The sequence below is a fragment of the Rhinatrema bivittatum genome, chromosome 5 (assembly GCF_901001135.1).
Source record: "Rhinatrema bivittatum chromosome 5, aRhiBiv1.1, whole genome shotgun sequence".
Lineage (NCBI taxonomy): Eukaryota > Metazoa > Chordata > Amphibia > Gymnophiona > Rhinatrematidae > Rhinatrema > Rhinatrema bivittatum.
The window spans coordinates 127,594,349-127,616,231 of NC_042619.1; the positions used below are offsets into that span (position 1 = coordinate 127,594,349).

At 44.2% G+C, this 21,883-nt stretch overlaps 1 protein-coding gene across 4 annotated transcripts in view; it reads right to left on the reverse strand.

Annotated features, from left to right (window-relative positions):
- SLC25A30 (solute carrier family 25 member 30) overlaps positions 1–21,883 on the reverse strand; it is a 97,496-nt gene that overhangs the window by 37,161 nt on the left and 38,452 nt on the right. For all 4 annotated transcript variants that reach the window (XM_029602900.1, XM_029602899.1, XM_029602902.1 and 1 more), the window contains exons 4-5: positions 21,340–21,434; positions 4,810–4,895 (exon numbers count right to left, since the gene is read on the reverse strand). In XM_029602900.1, coding sequence (XP_029458760.1) covers positions 4,810–4,895; positions 21,340–21,434 — 181 coding nt within the window. The remainder of the gene's footprint in view (positions 1–4,809; positions 4,896–21,339; positions 21,435–21,883) is intronic.

The following is a 21,883-nucleotide window of genomic DNA, read 5'->3' on the forward strand; positions in this document are numbered from 1 at the left end:
TTATTTTAATAAATGTTCTTGGAGCTGTGGCATGACCAAAAGGAAGCGTTCTGAACTGAAAGTGCATCTTAAAAATGCAAACACAGAAATCTGATCATTTTCCAGATGGGAATATGAAAGTAAGCTTCCAAAAGATCTAAAGAATAGAAAATCTCTCCCTTCCATATTATCACTTAGACCAGCCGGAGGGTCTCCACGCAAAAAATGGTAGACTGTTGTTCACGCCCTTGCTCTCAAGAATGAGTCTGAAGGATCTATCCTTCTTTGGAATAACAAAGTAAATAGAATACTAACAGTTTCCCTGGATACAACAACAACAACAACTTCTTGCAGGAGCTAAAAGCTTTTTTGTAGCCTTATTGTCAGGCGATATGCACAGGGACATCAAAGACATCAGAAACCAAAGTAGTGAATCCTAGGACATAGTCATTTGAATCGCATCTAAAACACACTGAACAGAGGTTTTACCACTTATGGTATTAAAAAAAAAAAAAAAAATAGCTAAAGGCCACCACCAACAGGTATCTGCAAGATGAGAACCTGCCGACTTTCACTGGAAAGAACAGGAGATCTCTACAGAACCGGATGACTCTTCTGATCTTTCTGGATCCCCAAAAGGCCTAATTACTTCCTTTAAACCTAAATGATTGTGAAGATGACTGGTTTCCTGGTCTATATATTTCCTGGAGTTCCTAAATTGACCATGGCAGGTGTTAGCCCTATATGGTTGAACCAAGTCCTGTGGAAGTCTCTGTGGTTTAACTTCATTAAGCTTTTCAACCAACCAGCTTGCCTAGGTCACCAAAAATTTTTCCTTTAAGGGAAGCTTACTCAGACAGGTTTTAGATGATGCATCAGTCAACCAATGTTGAAGCCATAATCTCCTGACAGCCACAGAAGATGCAACACCTCTGAAGAAATTCTAATCACACAATACAAGTCATCAGCTAGGAAAGTGACCTACCACCTGCTCTTTGAGGAGCTTCTGCGCCCAACGCAAAAGCACTAGAGCCACAATCTCAACAGATCACAATCTTAACTGTCAATGCCATGGAAGTAAAGGCATGATTTAATAAAACTTCAATTTTATGATCCTGAGGATCTTAGTACAACAGCTCTCTCTACTCGTATAGTTATTCAGGATCTGCAGAAATGAATGCATCAAATCATGGTATTTGAAAAAAGTCTCTGGATTGCATATAGTGGCAGACGGTAAAAGTTTAAAGCTTTAACATCTTAGGAGCCAGACTCCGTGGATTCCCATTCTGAAAGGAGCATACTTTCTACCTCAGAATTCAGCAGAAAGGCCTTATAGACTTTTGAACACCCTGGAGAAAAGGATGCCACTAAGGAACTTCCTCCACTTTAGAGTCTGACAGCCTACAAGAAATGACCACCTGAGGAATAAGGGAGGCAATTTCATCCTTGTAAAACAGAGAACTCTATCATCAGTCACGTCTGAGAAGACAAGTCACTGTCTTCTAGGAAATCACAAGTATCAATTTTCCCACTCTATGTCAGAAACAGGAGGAACTGCAATATTAGAGTCCCCTGAACTAAAAACATCTGAAAAAATCCTGGGCCACTTTGTTCAGTTGAAATACCTGGGACCAGGCACTGAACTGCAGGGGGGGGGGGGGGGGGGGGAAGGGGGGAAGAAAAAGAAGGATCCCCCCATAGTACAGGTGGTCTGGTATAAAGTTTGAAAATATTTGTGAACAAAATCACCCAAACTAGGAGGAGCTAGCATATTATTTTAACCCAAAAGAATCAAACAAAACATCCTAAGTGTGCAGAATAGGAGAGGATTGCAGTGGACAAGAAATACTGGATTTTGAAATGGTGGCTGTTGCCGCTGAAACAGCCACCTGAGTTGAGGTAGATTCAATAAAATTGTCCATCTTCATTAGTGCCAGCCAAAACAGGAAATATTAAGGCACATACCCCTGGAAGATTTAGCCTTTTCACAAAATGAACAGGACAGGCTGACAACAGTGCTAGCGCACTGGCTCCCACAAGCTAAACGGTCAACTATGTTCACCAGACATCACCTGAGATTGTTTAAAGACGGCACACAATAACGAAGGCTAGAGAAGATCTCAATTAGCCTAGAATTTCCCCCCACCAATCCCGCCATTAAAAAAAGAAAAAAAAAAAAAAGCCACATCCCTTTCCAGTGGGTTGTTAGCAATTGCCAATGAAAACTATCCACACTGTTAAAAGAGAAAAAAGTTAGAAAATTGGGAGGTGGAAAGGAATTCTCTTTTCACAGAGAATTCAAGGGTATAAAAAGATACCTCACCCTTTCAACTCCATCGAATCCCCTCTAGGGCTGGGAGTCTCCTGGACAAGCTCACTGAACTGGCAACAAAAGCCAGCAGCCTGGTCCACAAAGCAGAAAAAAAACAAACAAAAAAATACACCACTAAATATTCAAGAAAAAGAATTCACCAAAACTTGGGAGACAAATATCCTGCTTCACCAAGACAGTACATCCTGCTATCTGCTGAAGACAGAGAATACTGACTTTTGTTGGAGCTGCACTATGGTAACAACCAGTGATGTCACAGAAGCAGGCGAGTCCTCTGTATCTATCTGCTAGTAAGATGAGTAAACCCACACATCTGGACTGGTGGAGCAAGATAAGGATGTGATTTAAAACCTTCTGCTTGGTTTATAAATCATACCACACAGGTCTTCCATTGTATTTTTCAAAATTACTGATGCAATTCTAGAAGGACACAGAAGTCTTCCAATCAGGAATTGACAACATTGTCATCACTAGCCCAGATGAGATTATAAGTACACACTGTACCTTTTTTTTTTTTAAGTTATATGGATCTTCTTTGGAATGTACTTCCAACTGAAGCACATAAAGAATTATATTAAAATTAGAAAAATAATAAGCAAGCATACGATGCTTAATACTGGTACTATACAGCAATTTCATATAATTAGGATGTTATGGCTGGATGAAGAGTGATCATTAAGCAAATTCTCTTTTTGAAATAATTTAAATGTGCTGATCTCCCACTCAACCAGTTTCCTAACCTAGCCAGTCACTCAATTTAGGTCTAATTTTAAAAAGCATTTACACACTTAAAACGGGGTTTTACACATGTAAATGCACCTCACCCATGTAAGTGGATTTCTGAAAATTGCTACACTTGCCATTGAATACTTATGTGTAAGTGCACTTTCTACGATAGTATGTTACATTCATACATGTAACTTCTTTTAAAATTACATCCACCTGTATGAAATAAGCCTTACTGAGCAGGGGGCATAGGACAGCAGCTGCTCCTGCTTTCCTCTCTGCTGGCTCTCCACAGCAACAGAAACTGCACAGGGGTTTGTGGGCTTGTGAGACTTGCTGGCCCATTGCAGTTCAGATTGCAGAGGGAAGCTGGCAAAGGAGGAAGAAGCGGCCCTGGGTAAGCCTGCACCCAGACCTTTGCTGTTTAAGGACTGGGGGTGGGAGAGAGAAAGGAAGGTGATGATGCCAGGAATTGGAGGAGAAGGGTGGAGGAAAGATGATTCAAGGGGAAGGGGAGGAAAGGTGGAAGGAGAGGGAAAGTGATGCAAGGGGGTGAGGAAAGATGATGATGATGCCAGGAAGTGAGGGAGAGGGCAAGTGATGCCAAGGAGTGAAGAGAAAGGGAAGAGACAACTGACATGGGGAGTGGAGAGGGAAGAGAAAGTGATGATGCAAGGGGGTGAGGAAGAGAGGTGGATGATGCCAAGGTGTGAGAGAGAGGAGTAAAGGCAGAGAGAAGGAGATGACGATGATGGGGGGGGGGGGGGGAAGGGAGAGGGAAAGTGATGAAACGAGGGGGGTTGGAGAAGAGATAGTGGAAGGTGGTGATTATGCCTGGGTATGGGGGAGAAAGATGGAGGGAGAGGGAAGGTAATGATGATGCAAGGGTGGAGGAAGAGGTGGTGGGAAAGAAGGAGATGATGCCAGGGGGTGGGCGAGAGAGGCAGAAAGAAAGAAGGTGGTGATTCCATGGGTGAAGAGAGGTGATGTTGATGCCAAGGAGTGAGGGAGAAGAAAGGTGATATGAGAAAGGGGGAAGATGAAGATGCCAGGGGAGAGGCATGATTATGATGCTGGGGAAGCGAGAAGGGGAAAAGATGATGGGGAAATGGGTGGTGTGCCACAAAGAAGTGACCCTCGTGCCAGTGGTTGGAAACCACTGCTCTAAAGCATCAAGAGGGTCAGCCAGTAGAGCTACTAGAATATCTGAGTTCCCTTAATACCCTCAGATGTATCCCACTTAGCTCCATCGCTTTATCTACTTTAAGTTTACTTAGCTCCTCATCTCAAACAAAATGGGTTTACTCTGCCAGCTTGCAGGCAAAGTACCAAAATTCTTGCACTTGAAGCAATAAGAAATTAGATAAATTAATCCATATTTTCTCCCAAGACAAGCTTCAGTGGCTCTTCACTGTCAATACTCAAGCAACTATACATTCTTCTAGTTGTCTCTTTTCAACCCTGTGGGTGACCCAAATTATGCCCAAACTCGGGGATGTAAAGGACTTGAGCAGCATTATAACCAATTTAGAGTATGAATTTAGATTAATTTTAATAAGTTTCCCTAAAAGGACCTTATATTTGTATCTTTCAGCTAAAATGGACAGATTTATATCCAACTAACTTCGTGTCCAATTAAGAGACTTTTCAGTACCTCTTATCCAATATAAATTTTAGAGAGATTATCTAGCTTTTGAATACCATCTTTTCTTCTGATCCTTAATTCTTAACAAAATAACTTAGAGAGAGGGAAACATGCCATGTCATCTTACCTTTAGAACATCTGTAGGATTAGCAATGCAGGATGAGACTACACCAGAGAGAATGCCACAAAATGCATTTAGCACCAGGGTTTCATCTATCCAAGAGAGACAAAAACTTCATTAAAAATGTAATACACGAGCAAGTAGTGAATAAATTAAACGGTACAAAATATTTCATCAAAACAATTAATTCAAATTCTGATGTCAACTAATCAAGTGGATTTAAAACAATTAAATCCATCAATTTTTTTTCACAACTCTTTATTGGCATCACCAAAAAGGAAAAATATAAACTTCCCCTATAAAGGGGACAACACCATTTAGAGCAATAAACAGCAGTGAGTACAATGAAGACCCTAGACTTTCCGGTAGGACTCATTTTTTCTACATGACTTTCAAACCTTCCCCTCACTCTTTTGTCTCCTTCCTGCTCTCACACCTCTTATTCAAACCATTTTCACACCCCTCGTTCACATCCAGCTGGTCCTTCATACAGTTTGTTCCTCACCCCCTCTTCACTGAGTATAGCTCATCAGATTAATAGATGTTACCGAGTGATCTGTTAGATATTTCTTTTTTACTCTCCCACAATCGAAAGTACCCTAATTGTGACGCCACATGTTTTGTATGTTGTAAGTTCTTTTCCTACAAGTGTTCCATCTGTGCCGTATGCTTCATACTTTTTTTTTTTTCCCCAAAGGGCTGGTAATTCATCACTTATCCAATTTAATAATATCACCTTTTTGACTAACAGTAAAGCAGATTTGCTTACCTGTAACAGGTTTTATCCTAGGAAAGCAGGATGTTAGTCTTCACATGTGGGTGACATCGGATGCAGCCCAGCACAGAACACTGCAAGACTCCAGCGCACAGCCATCAAGTATCAACTCCAGAACCCACTGGTCCGAAAAGAGAAAGAGGCGACCCCCCTATCTCCTGTTCTCGGAGGTGGGTCAGCACTTCATTGGGAGGCTTGGAGCACTCCACTACCTGAACCTGCGCCCCGACTGGGCTGTCTGGGACAAAAAGGACAGAGACCTACCCAAAGGTCTAGCCCTCTGAAAAGCCACTCCTCTGTAGGGTCAAAATGTTTGGATCCACTAGTACAACCATTCGTGATGAAGGAGCATGGAGTCTCTTACCCTTTGGCAACCGAGGAACCTGGGACTCACCCCATTTATTGGCCATTTTCTCCACCTCACTCACAAACAAAAGCGAGCCTTTAAAGGGCAGCTTTGCAAGGTTAGACTTCGAGGTTGCATCGGCCGACCAATTTCTTAGCCATAACTGTCGCCTGACCGCTATTATCAAAGTCATCCTTCTGGCTAAAATGTGGACCACTAACTGCCTGCATCTGCCAAAAAGTCGGCTGTTGGTTCCATCACTGCCCTGGAATTTACACCAGATTCAACAACCTCCTAAGATAGAAGCAAACAAGATTAAGCTACCAGGGAACAAGAAGCTACCTGCAAATTCATTGTCATTGCTTCAAAGGCCTGCTTAAGGATGGCCTCACTTCTCCTATCCTGCACATCCTTCAAGACCACACCCTCTTCCTACAGGAATAGTCATCCACTTGGTAAAGCACACACAAGCGCATCCACTTTCTGAAAGTGCAATCGCTCTCATGCAGCTAGGTCCAGGAGAGGGTACATTCCTTCTAAGACTCGACCCCTTTGAAATTAGCTTCAAGGGCACCCCTATCAAGATCAATTAATTCTTGAATAGCCTCCATAATAGGGAAGCAACATGAGGCTTTATGCAAAGAAATCAAGATGGGATCTTTCTTTGGCTCAGGCATGGATTCAGCCCCAGATATTCCCAGCATCTTCACTGTCTGGGAAATCAGAGCCGGTAACCCATTTCTATGAAAGAGCTGCAACATAGTTCTATATGACGCCAATCCCAGAGGAATTTCCCCATCCTCCAGGGAGTAAGGATAGGCTTCATCATCTGTGCCATCTGGGTCCCTTTTGGAGAGAACAGCAGCCAATCTAGGTGTACTCAGACGCTTAGCCTCAGCACCAGGCGTGTGGGATTTCACTGCCTGCGATCCTGACCTGTAAATTTGATCGGGGTAAAAAGACTGTGCCTGAAGAAATGACTGCAGTCCCTGAAAAAGCAGAGGGATCCATGCCAAAACCAGAAGGTACCTGTCCTGTGCCCACTGAACTACCTTCCCCCTTTGAAGAGCCAGTTAGGGGAGCCCCAAGTCAGCCAACACTTCTGGCAGCTCTTTTCCCAGTCCCGCATCAGGCCGGGAAGAACCAGGCTTAGTAAAAATCAGATGAAGGCAATTCCCCCTAAGCCTCCAAGCAATGCTGACACAAGTTAGAGGCTGAGATGCCTGAATATGACAAGCAGCACAGAGGTTAAGGCACTTAGGTTTCTGCTAATAGGCATTATCAGTCTATCAGTATGCTGTAGTAAGCATCCAGTTGTATTTGTGCTGCAAAAAACTAGACACCCAAAATTTAGGCATTCAAAAATTTAGGAGCTCAACTTTGTGCCTTGGTGGTTGTCCAAAAACTGGGCTCCCACAAGGCCACTCAGATTGCATGCACAGTTAAGTGTGTGAATGAATGCTCAGATATAGATGCCCCTAATCAACTGGATGTCCAACCAGGAGCCCAACTAGGTGCACAAACCAGACATACTCTTACGAACCGACATAACTGGAAAAGGCAGCCTAACGCGCAGGAAAAAAAAAACCATACAAAACACCGCCACAACCTACCACAGGTTGCCCACATCCCCCAAGCTCCCCCAGAGGTGAGAAGGAACACCGAGCACGAAGACTGGAGGAAAGAGAAAAAATTAATTTACTTACTTATTAGTTACTCTTTATCTAAGCTCAGCCTGTCCTGCTGAGTACAGAAACAGTCTCCGGCTGCAAGGAAGAGGGCATAGATCTTCACCTCCATGTTCAGCTTCCTGCACCTGCTGCCTTTCAGCTGTTTTTTTCTCTTTTTTTTTTTTTTTTATAGCTAAGTCCACGTTGACTGAAAACCAGCTACCAGGCCAAGGCATTCATCTGAGGGAGGGGATCCAAGGATATCACCTCAGGAATTCGACTGAGGGAGGGACCATAAGGTATCACCACAGGAAAGTTGGGCAAATTAAGTTTCCTTCCTTTCTCCTTCTAAAACTTAAAGCAATCCACAGTAGGGAGATGCACAACCATATGCTGGAGACTGAGAATACTGGCAGACTGATGTCACTGCAGGGGTATATATATATATATATATATATATATATATGCACACACCATATCAGCTTTGCTCCATCTCCAGCTGCTGGAAGAGGTGCATAACCTATTGGTTCTGGATTCACCTATCTGAACACTAAGCAATAATCACATTGCAATATCCTGATTTGATTCAGCGATAATATGCTGAGTAAAGGAGGATTCCCACTGATTCCCCTTAGGTACTAAGAGCGCAGATGTCCACTCAGCTCTGCCTCATCACCGGAAGCGTGCCCCATCTCTTTATAAATTTAAAGATTATTTAAACTTTTTTATATACCGGCATTAGTTGTGGACATCATGCCAGTTTACAGCAAAACTGAGATTGTTCTTTAAAGAAACATTGCAGCCTAGTCAGCTGAGTTGATATGCTACCTTGAAGGTGTAAAGCATTAACACTCTAAATGGCTGAACCACCGTTTAAATTAAAAATATTTTCTGCAAGTTCAGACACAGCACCCATCAGCATATTAAGTGGCAGCACTCCAAATGCCCTGCGGAGAAGCCTTGTCATGCTCCTCCAAGATGCTACAAAAAAGTTTAAGAGGCAGCCCAAAGCAAGTCATTCACAAGCAAATCCAGAATTTACCAACTAAATTTAAGAAGTTCTCCTTTTGTGGGTCTATACAGAAGTATTTTAAATGTTACATATCTCAAAGTTGCTCCAACTTGGAGGTATTTTACTCTAGGGCAGTCTTATTGCAGCTTTTTCACAGATAAGATTTATCGTTAGGAAATGTTGCAAAACTCAAATATTTGCTATAATATTTGATGTACTTTATTTTATTGTAAAGTTTTTAAAAGAGAAATAACCATTGTAACTAACAAACAAATACTACAGCATAAATGAAAGCTGAGAAACTCAGATTTAAAGAAGCAGAGGTTATCCAGAATATCTCCTACGGATAAATAAGCTACAAAGCAGAGGAACTCGAGTTATGATCAAGACTCCCCTCCTGGTTTCCCCATGATTCTGCGATAGCCTCAGAATCTGGGCCTTGCAGTGCAGCAGTGAAAAATGGGCCCTTAACAACTTGTGCAATGACTGGTGCCTCCTTTGAGGACAGGACACTTTCTCTAATGACCCACAAAGTGCCTCTTCTCTTGCTCCATAGTCACTGCTCTCTTGCAACTCCCGCTCCTCATCTGCCACCATCTCTACTGGTCAGTACCTCACACAATCTCCTCTTTTCCTGGTACACCCCACCTTCTCCCTTCCAGCTGCTAGTGGTAACTCCTGAAAGATCCCAATGCAGTGCACAGCTCCGTCTGACTGTTGGCCTACCCCTGCCATTGGTAACCAACTGCTCCCATCAGTCACTGACAAACTATGGGTGACAGGACAGGGGGTGATATGTTGAAAGGGAGGAAAATGAGAGGAAATAGATAATTTGGGGGTTGAAAAGGTACAGTGGAGCAGAGACTCAAGGGAAGGAGAGACTGGGTCTTGAAACTAGTCACAAATGGGTTTTTTTGTGCTGGTTCCCAATGCTAAGCTAACTGAAAATTCTGATTTGATTGTAAGCTGTTCTAATACCTCTGTTCATTTAAATTTATTGTAAATCCATTGCGAGATGAAACTTTGGGAAAAGGCAGAATATTTAAATGTTCATAAATAAATGTTCTTATGTTCTTAGTTAAAGGATGACATACTAGAATATGAGCAGATGAGGCCCTTTTAGAAGGGATAAAGAGGTAGAAGAAAAGGAATGAACATAGAAAGGGAAAGAGGAGCAGTCCAGGCACAAAGTTAGAAAACATTAAGTGAAATTGTCAAAAATTAAAGTTTTATTGCGCTTAATAATAAAGTTTAAATGCAAATGCACCACAGAACTGACCAAGACCTTAAAGCAGCGGTTCTCAACCTATGGGTCGCGACCCCGGCGGGGGTCGAACGCCCAAAACACAGGGGTCGCGCGCTCCCGGTCTCTCCCGCTGCCGTTGCCGCCGGGCTGTCAGCACGTTCAAGCCCAGCGGGAACGGCAGCGGCGCTAGAAGAAGCTCTGCACCCGCGGCTGGACCTTTTCTTCTTCCTGCGCCTGCCCCCCCTCCCGTGACCCGGAACAGGAAGTGAAAGTGAATCGTGGTGCGCGGGAAGGAGAGCTGCGCCGCGCGAAAAAGTAGCAGCAGCGGCTGCAGCATCGGTCCCCGAGCAATAGAAGCAGCCGGTAATGGAGAAAGGAGACAGCAGCATGAGCCTCCCGCGGCCGATGGGATTCTTCTTTCTTGGCCAGCGGAGGCTGCTGCAGCTCCCATTTGTGCTCGGGGGAGAAGAGGAAGTGAGTGAGAGAAAGAGAGAGAAGCAGCCAGCCAGCCTTTGTGTGATTGACTGGTCAGAGAGCTGATGTGTGTGTGTATGTGAGAGACAATGAAAGTGATTGCTCAGGGAGATGACTGATGTGTATGTGAGAGTGTGAGACATTAGTCAGGGAGGTGACTGATGTGTGTGTGTGAGAGAGAGAAAAAGCATGGAAGTGAGAAGTCTGGGTATGTGAGAAAGCATGGGCGTAAGAAGCCTGGTGTTGTGGGGGTGAAAGAAAGCATGGGAGTGAGAAACCAGGGTGAGTGTGCATGCATGAGAGAGAGAGACTGCTTGGTAAGGTGATGGTGTGTGTGAGAGAAAAAGACTGGTGTGTGTGTGTGTGTGAATATGAGAGAATGTGATTCAGGGAATGAGAAGCCTGTGCACGTGGAGAGTGAGCATGGAAATGAGAGAGAATGGTGTGTGTGTAACAGAGAGAAAGTGATTATGGGAATGAGAAGCCTGTGCATGTGGAGAGAACAAGCATGGGAGTGAGAGACTGGTGAGTGAGTGTGTGTGTGTGGGTGTGTGTGTGTGAGAGAGAGACAGAGAAAGTGATTATGAGAGTGAGAAGCCCATATATGTAAGTAGAACACGGGAGTGGGAAGCCTGTGTGTGTGTGTGTGTGTGTGTGTGTATATGGCATGAGAGAAACTGTTCAGGAAGGTGACTGGTGTGTGTGTGTGTGTGTGTGTGTGTGTGTAAAAGTGATTATGAGAGTGAGAAGCCCGTATATGTAAGTAGAACACGGGAGTGGGAAGCCTGTGTGTGTGTGTGTGTATGGCATGAGAGAAACTGTTCAGGAAGGTGACTGGTGTGTGTGTGCCAAAGACTGTTTGGGAGATGATTGGTGTGTGAGAGACAGAAACTGGTCATGGGGGCATGACTGGTATGGTGTGTGTGTGTGTGAGAGACATGGGCACTAAGGAAGAGGACCATAAGTATAGAGCTTAGCTTCTACTGCTGCTTCTGGTGAGTGCCACGGCCTGCAGGGAAGGGGAGTAGGAGAGCTGCTGGAGGGGGTAAGTAAAGGTGGCTTTTTAAGTTTATTTTTCTTGACTGCCATTTTAATTGTGTGATGTCTGCTTTTTTGAAATATTTTATTGGTGTTTGGAGAATGTTTAATAGTTTTTATGCGTTTTTAATTGTTGGATGTTCATAGCTGTTTTGAAACATTTATTCTGCTTATTAGTATAGTTTTACAATTATTTCTGTGTGGGGATCTATAGCTGCTTGCTAGTTCTGTTTTCCTAATAAGAGGTGTATTGGTTTTTATTTTTTTTTTTTTAAATTAATACTTTTATTAACTTTCATTGTAACAAAGTTATTACAATAGCAAGATGAATACATAATACAGAATACTTCCCCAATTCCCCCCTCCCTCCCCAACCCCACCTATGTAGGGGAGCTCTAATCGTTCTGTTACAGAATCCCCCAAGATAAATGATGAGTGCTTATTCACACCCCCGAATACTCTCATACCCTATATGAATATTTGTAAAGAATAATCCACTCCCACCCCAGTTATCCAGGAACAGTTAAGCTCTTAATCAAACAACAGATTACATACAAGAAATATATTCCACAAACGATTTCCATGAGGCACGAAAGGCGGCCATTCTCCCATATTTGGTAGCTGTTAATGAAGCCAAACGATAGTATAAATGTAATTTATCTATGACCTCTGGCACCTTCGGTACCTGTTCTGTTTTCCACTTTACTGCTATCAAATTGCGAGCAGCTATAAAAGTATGAGAACAGAAGCGCTGCTGGTTTTTAAGAAGGACATCTGGAAACACATGCAGTAAAGCCATCAGAGCTGACGCTTGAAGAGGCACATGAAACAGGTCACTCAACCAGGCAAATAGAAGTTCCCAAAAGATTTGAAGTTTTGGACAGTCCCACCATATATGGAAATAAGTACCTCTACTTCCACAGTTGCGCCAGCAGGAGTCCGAAGCATTCGGATATATCCTGTGGATTTTATCTGGGGTGAGGTACCATCTGTATATCATTTTATAACAATTTTCACGCAGGCCTGCGGAAATGGAACACTTCCTAGCATAATATAATATGGCCTCCCAAAATTGTGGGCTTAATTGCTCCCCCAAGTCCAACGCCCATTGCCTCTCAAATGTACTAATTTCCTTACTAGCTGGAAAAAGTGCTTGATATATTTTAGAAATGATACCCTTCAGTCTGTCACTATTTTGCACCAATGACTCAAACAGTGAGCGACTGGGTCGTAACTCTTTAGCACGGTGAATAGTCTGAAGAAAATGAGCTGCTTGAGCATATGCCAGGAAATCTTTTGAACGGAAGGGGGAGATATCCATGAGGCCCTGCATAGATAAGAGCGACCCTTGGGACATCAATTGACCAACTGTGGTGATACCCGCAGTCCTCCAAGCCGCCACCTGTAAAATATGTCTATTATAAAGAAGAGAGGTTTGGTAGAAATATTTATAGTCCCCGACTACTTGCCGTCTGCTCTGCTTCCAGATGTTCAACGTGACCTGTAGGGACCATGTGACGTCCTTAACGGTCCGCCACGTGTCTCTAGGCTGCCAAAATATGGCTTGCAAGGCCATGGAACCTAAAAGAGCCTGTTCAATCGTCACCCATTGTTTAATTTCCAGATGACGGTGAATGTCAATTACCGCCCGCAGGTGAGCTGCCCTATAGTACCCTAGAAGATTAGGAACTCCCAGTCCCCCCTGGGACTTTGGAAGATATAAAACCTGACGCGCTATTCGGGGAGGACGTCTGCGCCAGATAAAATCAAATATCCTTTTTTGCCAACGGCGGATCAGAATCGGAGAGATCTCCACCGGTAGGACAGAAAATAAGTAGAGAAATTTGGGCAGGATTGTCATTTTAGTGATGGCTATTCTTCCCAGCCATGAGAAGGTGCGTCTATTCCAACGGCTCATATCCAACGTTAAGTTATCGAGTAGCGGTACATAATTTAAATAATACAGGTCCGTTAACTTAGCAGATAAGTGAACCCCCAGATACTTTATATGGGATTTTGCCCATTTATATGGAAACTTGCTGCTTATGGTTTGTATTTCTATCGGACTCAGAGTCACATCAAGTAATTCAGACTTAGAGAAGTTCACTCTGAGTCCTGCCACTTTGCCAAATTGCTGTAGCTCACGGGTTACCCCCTCCAGGGATGGTATTGGATTAGTCAAAGTTAAGAGGATATCGTCGGCAAACAGAGATGCCTTATATTCTTCAGGCCCCAATCTGACTCCGTGTATATCCCTAGCTTTTCTGATTCGGGTTACTAAGGGTTCAAGGTACAAGGCAAAGAGCAGGGGTGAGAGAGGACACCCTTGTCTGGTACCTCTTCTAATAGGAAAGGCAGTCCCATATCCACCATTCACTTTAACCCTCGCCGAGGGGTTGGCATATAACTGTTGTAACCAATGCAAGAAGAAAGGCCCAAAGTCCATTCGTCTTAAAGTGGAGAAAAGAAAGGGCCAATGCACTAAGTCGAAGGCTTTTTCTGCGTCTAGGGATAATAATACCGCAGGTGTGTGTGTTTTCCTAGCCCACCATATGAGATCAATAACCTTCCTAATATTATCCGCCGCCATGCGCTGTGGGATAAATCCTACCTGATCAGTATGTACGAGCTGCGAAAGAAATCTATTGAGCCTCTGAGCCATTACGCGTGCCAAAATTTTAAGATCCATATTGATTAACGATATGGGCCTATAAGAGCCACATTGTGCCGGATCTCGCCCAGGTTTCGGAATAACTGTAATGCCAGCTGTATTGTTGTGGGGCCCTATGCCTTTTCCCTCCCGGAGGTTATTAAAATAATGGGCTAAAGGTTCTACCACCGAGGGTGCGCATTTTTTATAATATACCCCAGAAAGCCCATCTAATCCGGGTGCTTTACCCGATTTCAAGGATTTAATCACCAGCTCAATTTCAGTAGGCTGAATTGGTGCCTCTAGGCTCTGCCGTTGCTCTTGTGTCAGTCTTGGCAAATCCAACTCCTGCAGATATGCAGTTATGTCAGATAGTTGGATGGAACCCTCAGTCAGATACAGGTTCTGGAAGAATTCCGTAAAGGTGTTACGTATTCCCGCTGAAGTGGTGAGGATCTCTCCTACTGAATTTTTGATTTTGGATATATTAGTTTGAGAGATCCATGCCCGAAGTTGGCATGCTAAATAACGGCCTGCCTTGTTCCCACCCTCATAGTATTTTTGTCGTAAAGAGTCCATAGCGTAAAGTATCTGCTTATTATCAAGTTGTGCTAATTCATCTTTGAGAGCCAGTATCTTCTGATAGCAGTGCTTAGAATGAGTTTTCATATGGAGTTGGGATAGGGTTGAGATTTTACCGAGCAAAGCTAGACGTGCCCCCTGTTCCTGGCGTTTACATGCAGTTGCCCTAGCAATCAGAATCCCTCTTGCCACTGCTTTGGAGCATTCCCATATTGTGTTAGGGGATACCTCCCCCCCAGAATTCAAGTTAAAATATTCCTGCATCTGGTCATTCAGTCTCTGTGCAAAATCTGCGTCCTGCAGTAGGGACTCATTCAGCCTCCAAAACCGACTACCTGAATCTCTATCTGCTAGGTCCACCTCCAGAGTTATGGGGGCGTGATCAGACCAAGTGATGGCCTCTATCTCTGACCCCCCCCACCTGGTTCCCCAGGAGCTTATCAATCAAAAAATAGTCTATGCGTGAATAACTGTCGTGAGGTGCGGAATAAAAAGTGTATGATCTAGATCTGGGATATCGGCTCCGCCAAATGTCTACTAAATTCCAGTCTGATATAAGATTGCACAATGCCTTTCTACTGGACCCTGGAAACTGAGAATGTAGTTTAGAGGTGTCTATATCAGGTTTAATCGAGACATTAAGATCGCCTCCCAGGATAATTGGGCCATCCGCATGCAAGGCCAATACTCTATGTAATTCCTTCCAGAAGAGCCCTGAATCTTTGGTAGGAGCGTAGACCGACACCAGCGTAATTTTCTTCAAGCCGATCTGGATATTTAAGATGAGATAACGCCCCTGCGGATCAGCTGTATGGGACAAATGCTCAAATACCAAATGCTTTGAAATCAAAATCCCTGTACCTGTATATTTAGCGTCTGCTCCCCGTGCGGCTAAAAAAGAATGAGGGAATTCTCTAAACTGCAACAGTCGCTCATGTTTACGTTTCAGATGAGTTTCATGAATGAATGCGATGTCTGTCTTGTGACGTAATAACTCGCTTTGGAGGAGGAATCGCTTTCTAGGAGTGTTTAGTCCTTTAACATTAAGCGAGGTCAACTTAACCATTTTCAATCAAAAGGACAACCATCGGTGTGGTTGCATGTGGGGTGTCCTGTTGCAAAGCAAATGTATCTTGGATTTTTTCTGGGTATTGAGAGTGCGTCAGCATATTGTTGTTGGAAACACAGAATAAACGGGATCTGACCACTATAAAAAGAATGAACAAATTTTTGAGCTCCCCTACCACCCTCGCCTTTTCCAAAAAGGATTCGCTCACCATTTTCCGCGAATCTAACCCCTAAGGGGGGGGGCACCGGCCTTGTACCGCCGGTTGCACACAATTCCATCCCCTCCACCCCTTCCCCCTCTGAACCCCAACATACTAAATGTTAACGCAACATTTCTCAGTTATGTAGCTTATCTACCAGGATACTATGAAAATAACCATATTCATCAATAATGAACTTCATATTACTAAAAACCTTTAAATTGAAACTAGATAGGAAGTCCTTTATGTAGTACGGCCTCGTTCGTTCTATATTCCAGCAATGGAAAAAGTCTAGCTCCTTCAGCCTCTCGGGAGTAAGATTCCTGGGGCCCACTGGTTGTCGACGCAGTCGTCCGCGGCCTGGTCCCTGTCGTCTCCACCGCAGATCGGCATCAGAAGACATCGGAGCCGCGGGTCGGGTGGCTATGGCAAAATCAAAGCGGATACCAGCTTGAGTGAGGCATTCGGCAGCCTCTGCTAAAGTTTTAACCCTGTACGTAATGCCTTGATGTTGGAAGATCAGCGCAAAAGGGAAGGCCCATCTGTAGCGGATTTCTTCGCGACGGAGTACCGTCGTCGCCTCTCGCAGTAAGAACCTCTTTTGCAGTGTAGCGGGCGCCAGATCGTTGTAGATGGTAATATCCTGGTTATTCCACTTCCATTGCGGGTGGGCCCGCGCCATTTTCACAATCTGCTCTTTTTGTTGATAGTGGAGAAATTTAATGATAATGTCCCTTGGCTGATTATTTCGCTTAGGCCCCAGCGCTCGATGCGCCCGTTCCAGATCCACCCTCGGGGTACCGCCGGGTTCCTCTGCGGGAGTTCCGAAACTAGTCCAAAGAGCTTGGCAAATGGATATTGCCGTCTGCATGCTATCCGCATATTGTTCTTCTTCCGGCACTCCTCTAATGCGGATATTGGACCTCCGGGAGCGATTTTCAAGATCTTCAACTTTATCGCCCAGCGCCTCGAGTTCTGCGGTAAACTGTTTTGCTTGAGTTGACAGAGCCTCCAGCTGCACGCTGTGTCCATCCGCCCTGCCGTCTAATTCGTCCACGCGTAAGCCCAAGGAGGCAATGTCTTCTTTCATATTTTCCATGCAAGCTAATATTTCTGCTTTGTGATTTCGCATTTCTGACCGTAATTCAATAAACCAGCCTCGCATTTCATCCCTCGTAGGAAAATTGGTAGTTGTGCCTTCCGGGACGTTCTCCAGGGCCTCTGCTCCCCTTCCTGTATCCACCTCGTCATCACTGCCGAGGCCTAGGGCTGGGAGTGGGGTCACCAGATTGTCTGCCATTGGTTCTTCTGCTATTTTGTGAAAGGCGAATTGCTTTAGGTCTGCGGCTTTCCTGCGGGCCGCCATTTCGCCCTCTATCAACTGAAGGTTAACTCTAAATAGGATAGGTAGACTTGTGCGGATGTTAAATAAGAACTGCTCTCAAATGAGGTTCATTGGAAGTTGCTTAAGAGAAAGATTTCCTTTGGTCCAGAGGGAGTAGCCACATGAACTACTTGATGAGGGGACATACTCAAACCGCAGGCAATTATAACACAGCCGCTTCCATCAATGCCCCCCCCCACGGATCACCTCCTAAAGGCACATGAGAAAGCTGATCTTTCGTGCTGGGTCTTCTAGCTGTTTCACGCCTTCGTATACGTCCTCTAGTTGCTGAAGAGGAATTGTTGTAGGAGGGCAGTTTTGTTTATTGAGAAGGATGCTGCCGCCCAGCACCCCCAGGCCTCGGCAAGCTGTGTCGATGGTAGATTTATATATAAACTATCTACGTGTGTTTGTTTGTCCGAGGTAAATTCTCAAAGGGGGGGGGGCACCCCGCGCCGCGGGAGCCTGCGCCGATGCCGGTACCGGGCCCCGCAGCCCCTCCAATTTACTCTGTCCTCCTCCGCTCCACTCCCAGACCTTGGTGAGATGTCAATTGTTAATGTTTCGTTGAGATTCCCACTGGTGCTTATTTACAAGGAAAGCAACTGCGTCCACGCCGATCACCTCTGCAGCTCTTCTGTCAGACTGCTGGTTGGACCACGCCACAGCTGCTTCCAGGGGGGTGTGGAAACACTCTTTCTTATCAGTATACCCCCAAACGTCGCGTAGCACTTGCCCCACTCGCCCCAAATTGCTGTATGTGTACAAAGTATGATTTCCACAGACTTAGAGACTCAAGGGGCAGTTGCCGGGCTCTGCAAGGTGATAAGTGAAGTGGTGGTTTTTGTTTTGTTTTTAAACTCACTTCTAAGCTATTAGTGCTGGGAGGACTTAAACTCCTGGTAATAAGTCTCTCTCCCCCAGTGCTGGTCAATATTCGGGTGCCGACGGCTAATGTCCCTTATCTTGGGATCCTGCAGAGTTGCACGCTGCTAAGATGGCTGCCAGTGAGCGAGAACTGCACCGGATCCGACCTGTTCTTGTGGTTTCCCCGCTACTCCTCATGCCACACAGCTGCTCTGATAAAGGGCTAGCTCTCTTACTCACAGCCCGTGCAATGTGTTGAGATAAGAGGATCAAAGTTTTCCTTTTGTATTGTTATGTAAAAGGTGTTGTTTGCTTCAATTATCCCCGGGCTCAAATAATCTCCAGTCGCAGGGAGAGCAGGGTGGAGGAGGGGCGTTCCTGTGCTAGACTGCCCGTTCGTCCTACGGCTTTCAGCACAGCTTAAGAGGAACATGTGCTGGGGGACTTTATTTTCCCCCCGTTTCCCTTCCCCTGAATATTTTCAAAGTCAACAGTACAGCTGCAATCAGATAAGCAAGAAATTCAGCCCGGAGTAGCCTGCGTTAAGAATTTAGTTTCTGCACTCGTATCCAAGATGGCGATCGGGGTATCATAAAAGCAAGAGCTTTCCTGACCTGCAGTGCTTCCGTCTTGCGGCGAACAGCCCGTTTTTGTGGGCGATTGTGTTCAGCAGGTCGTACCCGATCCGATTCTGTGTTTAGTAGCCCGTTCTGAAAATTATTTCGTGCCTGATTTATGATGCCGGGGATAACCAGGGAAAGAGCCTCAGCCTCAAGCAGCCATCTCTGTTAACGGCGAACAGCGCCCCCCCAGGTGTATTGGTTTTTAGGACCTGATTTAATATTTGTAGTGTTGCCTTTTCATAGATAGGGTTGCTCCTGTTTGAGTGTATTCCATAATACAGGTGTAACTGTGTGCGGATTAGTTTATGTGCATTACTACAGATCCTGGGAGTATGTTAGGTCGGTTCTGTGTCTGTTACCGAGATGAGATATTTTGCTAGCATGTAAGCGTTTGTATCGGTCTTATTTGTTGTGTTTTCTCAGAGGACATGCATTGGTGGTAAACTGCTGTCTTTTCATAAGTAGGGCTATTGAGCCTGGAAATAGAAGGAGTTTGAGTTGCTGTTACTGAGATGTCACTAGAACCAGAATATCTTTTTTGTAGGGTGAGTTGTATGGGGAATGTCATAATTCTGCTTTACATCCATTATTGTGGGTCAGGGGGGTTCCTGTGGATACAAACTGTACTTTTACATCTAGCCCCGTGACGATCATGGGTCAGTGTGCCATGCATGTGAGAACCTATGGTGAGTTGAGTTACATTCACATTATAAATGTCATAATTAAATGATAAGTGTGCACTAAAATCCAACCCCATCCATAACCCCGCCCCCATATGACCAAAGCCCCACCCTCACCCCACCCTCACGGGGCGAGGGCGGGGCGAGGGGTCACCGCAACATGAGGAACTGTATTGCGGGGTCACGGCATTAGAAAGGTTGAGAACCACTGCCTTAAAGACTGCCACAAGCACTTTGTTTCCTAGATCAGGTCTTCTGCTCCCTGGATTGGCAGGGGCTGAGATGCTGTGGACAGAGTCCAAGTTATCACACAATCGTGACATCTAGTTGCCAGGTTTGGGGCTCATGAACAAAGGGTTCCAGAGGTAGCCCTGGTACATGACCTCTGCAAATAAATGCTAGTCCATGACTGGACTAGCTTACCACGACTCCAGCCCCTCGTAGTCTACTCCCCTGAAACTCCCCTAGTCACTCCCCACTGTCTCTCCCCTGTCTCACCACCCTGAAACCACCCGAGTCTCATCCCTCAACCCACCCATACCCCCCCTCACCCTCCCCTATACCCCCCGCCCACCTCTCACCTCGTCGCCACCTATTTACCATGCTCCACTGTAACTCCAGTTAAAACTTACAACCTTTATGTTTAAATCAAGATACCTTTATTACCTGCTGTAAATAAGCTAATATTTTAGATATATGTGTTCAATTGTTTAAATTGTTTGCTTAAATAAGTTATCAATATAATCCACCATAACTGCTGTAATTAAGCTTTCATATATATCATATAATCTATTTATCCTTCATTAACCGCTGTAACTAATCAACCATGTTCTAACCTCGTTAAGCAACCTCTCTTGTAAATACTGATACGTTCCTTTTACCTTTCTCAGCTGCTGTCTTTCCTCCTTTACCTCTCTCCCCCCTCTCCCCCCCCCCCCCTTTTTTTCGCTCCTGCTCCATCCCCCACTCCCTGTTTTTTGTAATTTCCTCCTTTCTCAAGTTTATTGTAAACCGGCGTGATGTGCTTGCACGAACACCGGTATATTAAAAGCTGTTAAATAAATAAATAAATAAATAAATAAATGCTCACAGCACTGTAGCCCAACAGAAGACAATTTCAATTTAGGAGAAAACTAGTAGACCATAAATAAAAAGTGATTGCAGAATTTCCTAACACTTGCTGCACAACACCAGAGACTGTGGTTTTGACTGAAAAGGAAATAAGGCAGACAGGACAGATAACTAAACTGATCTCTAAGCAAGTCAAAAATTACACTCTATAATGGTATCACTGCTTTAATGGCAGTTAACAAAATATCAGAATTCCATTAGTCATTAAAGTCACTGCAACCTAATTTTTATTCAAATATTACAGAGGACACCATGCTTCTGAAACACCAATTTAGCTGCTACCATTGTGCCGATAAATAAAACCAGGGCACTGCTGTGCTGATCCTCCTCAGAACCTCATGCAGGCATCCCAAGGTGACAGGACTTTAAGGGAAAGACATTTTTTAAAAAGTGTGGCTATAAAACTTTTCAAGTTCCTACCTTATGCCTTTGTTAACAATTTTATTATAAATGTTCTCGGTATTTGACTATGGAAATATTTTTTCCTGCTTTTTCTGTTTTATGTAAACCGGTATGATTTGCATTTTAATGTAAGAATGTCGGTATATAAAAATTATAAATAAATAAATAAATATAAAATAAGAATAGGCAAGAATGAAGACCAGTACAGGTGGCAATAAAAAAAAAAAAAAAAGTTGATGCATGCTCCCCAAAGTTAAAGTAATCAAGCAATTAAGAGTAATCATCAAAAAGGAAAGCTTGTTACATTAACGAGCTAACAGCCTAGCATGTCACCTTCCCCCTTCTACTCCCACCTAACAGATACTTTGGCAATACTAAAAATTCTCACCTTCAGGACAGTCAACAAACAAGCGCTTTAAACTTTGATATGTGCCTATTTTTATGGTTCCATATGAAGCCTGACGTAGCATCGCAGGAGCAATCCTGGAAAATCAATAGAATAATAGAGCTTCTCAGAACTTTGAGACACTGCATATCCTCAGTCAGTTTCTTAAAAGTACAGTTACTTTCAGAGATAACATAGGACGATTACCCCTTATTTGTACATTTAGAAGCATTTTATACCTCAGCAAACATACTTTTGAGCTCTTATAATGAAAAGAAATGATGTATTTTAGTACTTTAACGGCAGAATTTTTAAAACGGCCATGTGAGTAAAAAAACCGGGGTTATGCTCGTGACTGTGCCTTGCGCGCACCGCACGCATTTTCAAAGGGGCCAAGTGACATGCAGAAGTGGCAGGCCCAGAGGAAGGGGCAGTCTGAGGGGCGGGACTGGAAGTGGCCATTTGCTGCTGTGCTGGGGAAGTGCACACTGGCAGTTGCTCAAGTTGCTTCTGCTCCAACAGAGCAGTGAGCATTAAAAAATAAAAA